The 10901-nt window shown below is 49.5% G+C and overlaps 1 protein-coding gene across 2 annotated transcripts in view; it reads right to left on the reverse strand.

The window, feature by feature from the left end:
* PTPRR (protein tyrosine phosphatase receptor type R) overlaps positions 1-8197 on the reverse strand; it is a 103357-nt gene extending 95160 nt beyond the window's left edge. The window contains exon 1 of one of the 2 annotated variants that reach the window (XM_064166238.1): positions 8097-8197. In XM_064166238.1, coding sequence (XP_064022308.1) covers positions 8097-8157 — 61 coding nt within the window. In that variant the 5' untranslated portion in view covers positions 8158-8197. The remainder of the gene's footprint in view (positions 1-8096) is intronic. The other variant, XM_064166237.1, reaches the window with a different exon arrangement.
* Positions 8198-10901: the final 2704 nt, after the last annotated feature.

Consider the following 10901-nt stretch of genomic DNA (forward strand, 5'->3'; position numbering starts at 1 on the left):
AGGGGGTGCTGCATCACTGTGGGACTGCTCTCATCTCCCAGCGAGGGCTGGGGCCGAATTCTGCTCTGCATAATGGGGATGGGACAGCACCTCCACAAAACACACACTGCCTCCAGGGCTGCCAGCAGCTCAGAGGAAGGAAACTCAGGTTTAGCCCTACAGTTTGGGCTTTGTTTTTTTCGTTTTAATTCCCTTTTTTTCCCCCTTATTTGCCTATTTTTGTATGTTTTCTCTTTTTTCCCCCCTTTTTTCCCTTTTTTTTTTTGTCTTTTTTTTTTTTCCATTTTTATTATTTGTCTTTTTAAAATATTTTTCTTTTTTATTTTTTCTCTTTTTTCCCCCCTTTATTTTTCTGCCTTTCCCCCTTTTTTCCCCCTTTTCATTTTTCTTTTTTCCCCCTTTTCATTTTTCTTTTTTCCCCCTTTTTTTTTCTTTCCCCCTCCTTTTTTTCTATTTCTTTTTTCCTTTTTTAATTTTTCCCCTTTTCATTTTTTTCTTTTTTTTTTTCCTTTTCCCTCCCTTTTTCCTATTTCTTTTTTCCTGTTTTTAATTTTTTCCCTCTTCATTTTTTCCTTTTTATTTTTTCCTTTTCTTTTATTTTTTCCTTTTTTTCCCTTTACATTTTTTTCTTTTTTCCTTTTAAAATTTTTTTTATTCTTCCCTTTTCATTTTTTCCTTTTAATTTTTTTTCTTTTATCTTTTTAATAATTTTCCCTTTCCCCCCTTTTTTTCTTGTTTTCCTTTTTTCCCTTTTTTCTTTTTGTTAATTTTTCTTTCTGTTCATTTTTCTTTTTTTTTTAATTCTTCCCTTTTCATTTTTCCTTTTTTCTTTTTTTCTTTTTAATTGTTTTCCCTTTCCCCCTTTTTTCCCCTTTTCCCCTTTTTTTCTTTTTAAAAATTTTTTTTCCTTTTTTATTTTTTTCTTCTTTCCCTTTTTATTATTTATCCTTTTCCCCCCCCTTTTGCCTTTTTAAAGTTTAAAAATCGTTTTCTTTTTTGCCTTTTTTCCCTTTTTAATTGTTTTTTTTTCTTTCCCCCTCCCCCACAGGTAATACTCCTCTAGGAAACCACACTAATGGTTTCTGATCAGATTGTATTCAGCTTCACTGGAGCAGGCTGCCCACAGAGACTGTGGAATCTCCCTCCCTGGAGACTTTCCAAACCCACCTGGATGCATTCCTGTGTGGACACCCTTGGGTGATCCTGCTTTGGCAGATGGGTTGGAATGGATGATCTCTAGAGGTCCCTTCCAACCTCTTAATATTCTGTGATTCTCCAAGCATATATTCCAAAGCCATGCTGAAAATTGAATAGGACAATGACTGTTCTCTTCTAGTGCTCCTCCTTGTCTCTCACGTCAAGCCTCCTAACAGCCCTGCAGAGGGGGAGCACTACAAACGTGGTCACTCACTGTTATCTCATTAGCCCCCTTCTAAAGAGCCACACTCCTCCAAGAGCCCAATTCATGGCTTCTCAATTCCAGAGAGGCTGGAACCAGCCTTTGCTGTCTAACATAGAATCATACAATCGACCAGGTTAGAGGAGACCTCCAAGCTCAGCCAGCCCAACCTAGCACCCAGCCCTGGCCAAGCAACCAGACCATGGCACTAAGTGCCCCAGCCAGGCTTGGCTTCAACACCTCCAGGCACAGCCACTCCACCACCTCCCTGGGCAGCCCATTCCAGTGCCAATCACTCTCTCTGCCAACAACTTCCTCCTAACACCCAGCCTAGACCTGCCCTGGCACAACTTGAGGCTGTGTCCCCTTGTTCTGTTGCTGGTCTTCTCATAATACAACAAATAAAAGCAGGCAGAGCTTCCAAGCCCACAAACCTCAATAATTTGCTAATGGATGTACTGAATCATAGAACCAAGCAGGTTGGAAGAGACCTCCAAGCTCAGCCAGCCCAACCTAGCACCCAGCCCTGGCCAATCAACCAAACCCTGGCACTAAGTGCCTCATCCAGGCTTTGCTTGAACACCTCCAGGCACAGCACCTCCACCACCTCCCTGGGCAGCCCATCCCAATGCCAATCACTCTCTCATAGATAAGATGATGTCTTTCAAAATTCTGAGTAGCAAGAATTTCCAGATGTAAAAACATGCCAGGGGGGGTCTCCTTTCCAACTAAGTGCTTCTTCAAAACTCTGGAGTCAGATCCTGACTAATAAAACTATTTCTCCCTAAGAGAACCTTCAGAGAGACAGATGATTACCCTTTGATTATCCATGAGTCTGCTAGCAAAAGGCACAAATGTCTGCTCTAGTAAAAACACCCACTCAGGGCCAGCAGTGTGTTCTTGACAGAAAGGAATTCTGAGCACCAGCTTCATTTAGATGATGCTAGTGCATTGAAGCAGAGTTTCAATACATTTTGTAAATCAATAGCTCCTTCATTCTAAGTGTATTTAGAAGCTGGCATTATTCACTCACAAGGATGAGGTTACTGAAATGGATCTGATTGCAAGTGCATTTTGTGCAGATCTCACCTCGACTCTAGGAGTGCAGCCTCCAGATTTTCTTATTTTGTGTGTATTTCATAGAAAGTAGCCCCCCAATACCTAAGCAGAAACTGCAGTCCAAAGTCACCTCCAACCATGAAAATAACACATATCATAGAATCCTAGAATCATAAGATCAGTCAGGGTTGGAAGGCACCACAAGGATCAGCCAGTCAATCCCTCTGCCATGCCCAGGGACACCTCACACTACATCAAACTGTCCACAGCCTCATCCAGCCTGGCCTTAAACATCTCCAGGGATGAGGCTTCCACTGCCTCCCTGGGAACCCATTCCAGGCTCTCACTATCCTCATGCTGAACAACTTCTTTCTAACATCCAGTCTGAATTTCCCCATTTCCAGTTTTGTTCCATTCCCCCCAGTCCTATCACTCCCTGACAGCATAAAAAGTCCCTCCCCAGCTTTCTTGTAGCCCCCTGCAGATACTGCAAAGCCACAATAAGGTCACCTGGGAGCCTTCTCCTCTCCAGACTGCACAGCCCCAAATGTCTCAGTCTCTCCTCACAGCAGAGCAGCTCCAGCCCTCTGCTCATCCTCATGGCCCTTCTCTGGACACCTTCCAGCACCTCCATATTCACATAGTGCATGTTTGGCCAGGAAAGCTGAAGTAGTAATTTCTGCACAGCAGAACTTAGTCAAAGAACCCTGGAGACTTTGGTACCAATTAACTGGAACCAGCCTAGCCTATTTATAAGCTACGTTTCAACACCTACTGAATTCTACCCAAAGGAATGCTAGTCTGTAGTCAAAGAAAACTCAGGATTGATATAAGCAGTCCTTGTGTTATCACAGCACTCACACACACACACATATATATATACATTAAAATTCTCCTCCCAGCATTGGTCAAAAAAGAGAAAGAGATGAAATAATTAGTTGACTAATCTGGCTGAGTCAAAAAGGGCTAATTACAAGCTATAGACTAATGCATCAGCTGTGTGTTTTTGCTCCTGCCTGCCATTCTTTTCCAGAGAAACAATCCTTCCTAGCCATCTTGGGAGACATTAGGCTCTTATTGCAAGAACTAGCATTAAATCATACCTACTAAAAAGAGCAGAGCCTGTGCTGCCATGCACTCTCTCATGCAATGTAAGTTGGAGGTTCATGCTGACCTCCAATCAGTCTCGATGGATTTAGGTCTCCATCCAACAGCAAGCTCTATATAGGTTGATTGCTCCACCTGCTGCACTCAGCAGAAGGGCCTCATTCTGCTTCCAGAGATGCACAGACAAGTGTCTGTGCTTGCAGCAAGCAATACTCTGCCCTGGTGAGACCTCATCTGGAGTACTGCGTTCGGTTTTGGGCTGCACAGTTGAGGAGGGACAGGGATCTGCTGGAGAGGGTCCAGTGGAGGGCTACGAGGATGAGTAGGGGACTGGAGCACTGCCTGATGAGGAGAGGCTGAGGGGCCTGGGGCTGCTTAGTCTGGAGAGGAGAAGACTGAGAGGGGATCTAATAAATGTTTACAAATCTCTGAGGGTTGGGTGTCAGGAGGGGAGTGCAGGCTCTGCTCACTGCTCCCTGGCATAGGACAAGGAGCAAGGGATGGAAGCTGCAGCACAGGAGGTTCCAGCTCAACACAAGGGAGAACTTCTTTCCTGTAAGGGTCCCAGAGCCCTGGCACAGGCTGCCCAGAGAGGTTGTGGAGTCTCCTTCTGTGGAGCCTTTCCAGCCCTGTCTGGATGTGCTCCTGTGTGACCTGAGCTAGACTGTCTGGTCCTGCTCTGGCAGGGGGGTTGGACTCGATGATCCTTTTGGGTCCTCTCCAACCCCTAACATCCTGTGAGTCTGTGTGATTGCTCCACCTGCTGCACTCAGCAGAAGGGCCTAATGCTGTCTCCAGAGATGCACACCCAAGTGTCTCTGCTTACAGACAGCAATACATGGCTCTACCAACTGCACAACTCCATTTCCTTTTCTGTTTACACAGCTGCCATGCTTGATTGGAATCAGTGTCTCAGTCAGCTGAGCACATTTATCAGCATGGGAAAACTCCTGATCACATTTTGAACAAGAATATTTCCCTTTTTTTTGGGGTGAGGGGTGTAAGTACATGTAGAACATTGCTGCTGTGACACAGCCACGCTTGAATTGTCTGTCTATGGGAAATTGGAGTTGTTGTGTGACATAAATTCAGTAGTACAGGAATACAGAAGCACAGCAACCCTCTCAGAAGCCTGAATCAGTCCCCAGGAGGGGCTCCCAACCACCCTTCCACCTTCTCCCACCCCTCTACCTTACCCCAGATGTTGCCTTGTGCCCAAGGAACAATGGAGGGTCAGCCAGGGGGGTTAGGAAGCAAGTGGATTAATCAGAGAGATGCAGCCCAGAGCCCAGACAAAGAGCAACTCCCTTATCTATATTTGGATTCTTGCTCTTCTACCTCTCCACAAGCCTATGAGTGAAGTAGACATCACCATTGTTTCTTTTTCACACCCTGTAATCTAGTTTTTCTCACCAAAACATTCTAGCTAGCTCCAAACTAGCACAACTGCCCAGGGAGGTGGTGGAGTCACCATCCCTGGAGGTGTTGAAGCAAAGCCTGGATGAGGCACTCAGTGCCATGGTCTGGTTGATTGCACAGGGCTGGGTGCTAGGTTGGACTGGCTGAGCTTGGAGGTCTCTTCCAACCTGCTTGATTCTATGATTCTATGATCCTACTTCCTAATGGAAAGATAAACACATTAGAGAATCAATTCTTTTTGCTGTAGCATTACCTCACACAAATGTAGACTCTCTAAAATCTATTCTCAGCAGCTAATATCAAGGGAGGTTTTGTTAATGTCTGCTGCCAGTGTCTCTAGCATTCCCCAGAACCATGCCTCACACAAACACAGCCCCGGAACAAAAAAAGCCAAGCAGCTCCCATCACACTGCAAAAAAAAAAAGCCCTGATGTTCTGGATGTAATTTGTGACCTGGCACCAGTGGCAAGTGGAATGCATTTTGTGATTCCAGCCAAACCAAGGCTGCAGAATCACCATCAATAATTCATCGGTCTCAGCTATACATAAAAGATGTCCATAGTGGCAGCCTGAGTAAGATCAGATTTGCTACTTGCATCAGATGAAACAGAGAAACCTGAGCCGTTTAAGCTTGCTGTGTTATTTGATTGTTGTGATATCCTCAGTGACTTCCAACTGTTGTAGGCAACCCTGCCTCAGTGAAAGCACAGCTCTTGCTTTCAGTGGGAACCGTGCCCAGTATGGAAAGGTTGAATTGAGCTCATCCTCTCCGTTGCCTTTCTCTGAAACGATTACTTTCTAAGATTGGCCAGGGAACAAAATAACCATCTATCTTCCTCATGCTTACAGACATCCTCATAATAAAGGCCAAGTTTTGTTTGCAAGCATTCCCAGCAACTTAATGAAACAAGTAAAAGTTAATAAGGGAAGTAAATGGCTTGCTGGCAGGATATAAATCCAGCCTCCATTAGCGGAATAGAAAACCCAAGCACAGTGAAACTAACACGAAGTCCACTATTAACAGGGGCTATGCTGAGATTAAAATGCATGCCATGTCAAATAGAGGCTGCACACTAATTTTGCACAGATGATCACTTTAATACCCATTGTACAAGAACAATCTAAAAGCAGCTTAAAGCTTTTATTCAGACGGATCACGAAACGCTCCCTGTCTTTCAGTCAATAATCTCTGGCACATATGAAGACACAGCACAGCAGCAGGAGCTTCCTACCCATAGACACACAGTAAGGAAGCTCTTGAGATTATATGAAGTGTAGCCTAATATTCCAGAGCAATAAAGCTCCAATAGCTGAGGCAAACCACTTCTCAGGACAATTGCGAATGGCAGAATGAAGTCCCCACCTACTCATACACAGAATCACAGGGGCTGGAAGGGACCTCGAAAGATCATCAAGTCATAGAATCAAGCAGGTTGGAAGAGAGCTCCAAGCTCAGCCAGTCCAACCTAGCACCCAGCCCTATCCAGTCAACCAGACCATGGCACTAAGTGCCCCAGCCAGGCTTGGCTTCAACACCCCCAGGAACAGAGATTCCATCACCTCCCTGGGCAGCCCATTCCAATGCCAATCACTCTCTCTGAAAACAATTTCATCCTAACATAAAGCCTAAACCTGCCCTGGCACAACCTGAGACTGCGTCCCCTTGTTCTGTTGCTGCTTGCCTGGCAGCAGAGCCCAACCCCACCTGGCTACAGCCTCCCTGCAGGCAGCTGCAGGCAGCAATGAGCTCTGCCCTGAGCCTCCTCTGCTGCAGGCTGCACACCCCCAGCTCCCTCAGCCTCTCCTCACAGGGCTGTGCTCCAGGCCCCTCCACAGCCTTGCTGCCCTTCTCTGGACACCTTCCAGCACCTCAACATCTCTCTTGAATGGAGGAGCCCAGAATCGGAGATAGCACTCAAGATGTGGCCTGAGCAGTGCTGAGTAGAGAGTAAGAATAACCTCCTAGTCCTCATAAACACCTCATCTAGCCCCTTATTAACAGCTGTTTTCATAACACAGGGTACTGGGGAGGGAGGCAAGCATGTATGTCCATGCTTCCACATTTAAAAGGGATATGAAATTCAGCTATGACATTTAGTGAGCCTGCTGCAAGAGAATGTGAATTAATTACATCTTTAAAAGGTCTCCCCTAAAAACCACACTCCCGGGAGCAAGGGAGGCAGTACCTGTGCACTTGTTGTTCTACATTAAACTCCAGTGAAGTGAAGAAGCAGAGTGCCACTGCCATTTATACTGCTCCAGAAGCGGCTCTGATTACCAGAAGTGACAAATCATAGAATCAGAGGCTAGAATAAAGCTGCTCCTCAACTTTGCCAAGGGCTTAATTCAATTACACGGCTACCTTAAATGCTTCTTCCTTCCTAAAGAGTATACAGGCTTAAGTTTGCACAGGAGAGAGACTCAAGCCTAGCAGTAAAGAAGCCCCAGATTCACCCAGCAAGCTAAGCTAGCAGCATCAGCAGAGAACTGGCAGTGGAAGTTCCTGCGGGTACCCGGACTGCCTTTCCGAATGAGGCACACGTTTTGCTAGCAAAGCAGAGAGAGGATTTAGTAACACCGCCGCAGCCGAGACGCCTTCGCTGGCGCAGCTGAAATTGCCCTTCCCAAAAACCCCGCTGCCACCGGCGGATCCAAGCAGCGGCGCCTCCCACCCCTCCACCCTCTACCCTCCCCGCTCCCCCACCCCAGCGCTAATTAAAACCAATAAAAAACAGAGAAGCAAAAAAGCCATCAAGACGCGCAATCTCCTCCGCCTGCCGCAGCCCCCCGGGGCAGCTCGGCGGCGAAGCGGGGCCGCAGCGGAGCCGCTTTGCGCTAAGCGGAGCTGCCCCCTGGCCGCCTCCCGCCTCCATCGCTGCTGCTGCCGCCGCCCGGGGCCACCCTCTGTCCGCGGTGCTGAAAGGCGCTCGCCGCCGCCCGCCCGCCCGCCCGCTTGGCTCGCTCGGAGCCGGGGCCGCCGGACTCCGGCAGCCGTGACCCCGCGCCCGGCGGCGCCGAGTACCGTCCCCCAGCCCGTGCGGGGCCGTCCCGCCACAACAGGTGCCCCGCCGCTTCCCCACCCCACCAGCAGGGCCCGGCCGCCCCCGCTCACCTGCAGCTCGGAGGTGGAGCAGGAGGCACAGCGCCCGGAGGCAGGCGGCCGCCCGCCGCATGGTGCCAGCCGCGCTGAGGCGAGGCGAGGCGAGCCGGGCAGCGCCGCGCCGCCGCGTCCCGCTGCCCACCGCCCCCGCCAGTGAGCATGCCTGGAGCGGGCTGCGCATGCGCAGCGCCGGGCGGCGGCTTCACCTGCCGGCCCAGCGCGGGCGGCCCCCCCGGCTCGGTCCTCCCTCCCTCCCTCCCTCTCCCCGGACACACGTGTAGGGAACTGAAGGTGCGGAAAGCCGAACCGCCCGGGGATAACGCTCGAAGGGGAGAGAGCTCCGGCTTTAGCCGCCTATGTGGGCAAGAGGCGGTAGCGACGACGAGGGCTTCTCACTCGGCTCCCCGCTGAAGGGGATAAGTCGGGGCTCGCTGCTGCAGCGCAGCAGTGGGGTTGGCATCTCCCCAGAAATAAAGTAACATTCGCTTGGGATCCACTGACCTCCAGGAGCAGGGCAGTCCTTCTGCCCCTGTGCTCAGCACTGCTCAGGACACATCTTGAGTGCTGTGTCCAGTTCTGGGCTCCTCCATTGCAGAGAGATGTTGAGGTGCTGGAAGGTGTTTGGAGAAGGGCAGCAAGGCTGTGGAGGGGCCTGGAGCACAGCCCTGTGAGGAGAGGCTGAGGGAGCTGGGGGTGTGCAGCCTGCAGCAGAGGAGGCTCAGGGCAGAGCTCATTGCTGCCTGCAGCTGCCTGAAGGGAGGCTGTAGCCAAGTGGGGTTTGGGCTTTTCTGCCAGGCAAGCAGCAACAGAACAAGGGGATGCAGTCTCAAGTTGTGCCAGGGCAGGTTTAGGCTGGATGTTAGGAGAAAATTCTTCACCAAAAGAGTAATTGGCATTGGAATGGGCTGCCCAGGGAGGTGGTGGAGTCCCCATCCCTGGAGGTGTTTAACAGGAGGCTGGATGAGGCACTTGGTGCCATGGTTTAGTTCATTTGAGGATTAGGTGATAGGCTGGACTCGACCATCCTCCAACCTGGTTCATTCTGTGAGTCAGTGGTTCATTTAGACCAGACTGATGCAACACCTGCTCAGGGGACACTTGGGAAATTCGACTGCATGGGAATTGGACTGCCACATAAAGATGCCAAACGTGAAAGAGCCCTGCAACAAGATAATTTGCTACAGTTGGGGTTAATTGGTCCAAAGAGTCGTTGGAGGCTAACGTTGAGAGGAAGCAGCAGATGTGTCACTCAGCAAGCAATGTGTCTACAACCTACTGCTGAGCACAGCGAGCCGCACACACACACACAGATAGCTCTGCAGCTGAAACGAGTAGAAGAAGGAGATGAACAGAGCTTGGTTGCTCCTTACTGGCTTTAAATGAACCTTCGTGCAGGAATGTTGTTCACCCAATGACGGGTAGGGCTGCGCAGCGCCGGGGAGCTGGATGCGGTAGCGTTCGTGTGGCTGTAGGTATGCCAAAGAGCTTCCTTTGCCAGCCCCCACACGGCTGCTCTCCTACATACAGGCAGTTAGGTCGCTCATTTGACAGCAAGCTAAGTGACAAGAAAAAAAAGGCTTGGATGGGAAGACAGCACTCAGTCTCGAGCTGTGCCCGACGTGGGGAATTAGAATGATCAAGGGGATTTTTGGACAAGGAGTGCTATTTGAGCTCTGTCATCTCAGGAATGTCTTCTGTAGGTATTGTGCCTCGGATGCCCTGCTAAGTCATCAGACTGCTGCTGCTTCCTCTGCTGAGATGATAATTTGCTCTGGGTGTATACAAATTGCAGCACATCTTGTTCCAGTTTAATCCTATTAGTTCTGACTAGTAGGAATGAAAGCTAAGAGAAGAGGAAGAAAATCCATCGGCGCAGTGCACACTATTGGCTGCCCCACAGCTGCGGTTCGTAGAATGGGTTAGGTTGGAAGGGACATCAAAGCTCAGCCAGTTCCAGCTCTCCGGACATAGGCAAGGACACCTCCCACTAGAACAGGTCTCTCAAGGCCTCATTCAACCTGGCTTTGAACACCTCCAGGGAGGTTGTGAAGCACAAAAGCACAGAATCCATGATCCCATTCTGTGCTTCTGTGCTCCACAACCTCCCTGGGCAACCTGTGCCAGTGTCTCACCACCCTCACTGCAAACAACTTCTTCCTGACATCCACTTTCAAGCTCCCCTCTGCCACTTCAAACCCATTCCTCCTCCTCCTGTCATTACCAGACCTTGTCAATAGTCCCTCCCCAGCCCTCCTGCAGCCCCCTTCAGATACTGCAAGGTCACTCTAAGCTCTCCTCCAAGGCTTCTCTTCTCCAGACTGCAGAGCCCCAGGTCTCTCAGCCTGTCCTCATAGCAGAGCTGCTGCAGCCCTCTCAGCATCCTGGTGGCCTCCTCTGGACTCACTCCAACACTTCCATGTCCTTCTTGTGTTGGGAGTTCTAGAACTGCACACAGCACTGCAGGAGGAGTTTTAGGAGAGCAGAGTAAAGTTTTCCAAGTGGATTCCCCCAGCCAGCAGACAGTGGTGCTGGTTCCTGTCCTTTCTTTCACTGTATCCCCTGTGGAGCAGTGCTCAGGCCTGAGAGGAAAAGCTCTTTGCTGTTAACAAGACACATCATTGCCCCTGCACACAGCCCTCCAGCTGAGGATCTCTGTGACTTGCAACAACAAGGCATCTTCATGGCCTCCTATGTATTCACTCCAACATTCCAATGTCCTTCTTGTGCTGGAGGCTCCAGACCTGTACACAGTTCCTCTATGCCCAGGCCTCAGACAGATGAAAAACAAGTTGGGGTCTATACTTGTTTCCCTTGGTG

This window comes from Pogoniulus pusillus, chromosome 27 (assembly GCF_015220805.1).
Source record: "Pogoniulus pusillus isolate bPogPus1 chromosome 27, bPogPus1.pri, whole genome shotgun sequence".
NCBI classification, from domain to species: Eukaryota; Metazoa; Chordata; class Aves; order Piciformes; family Lybiidae; genus Pogoniulus; species Pogoniulus pusillus.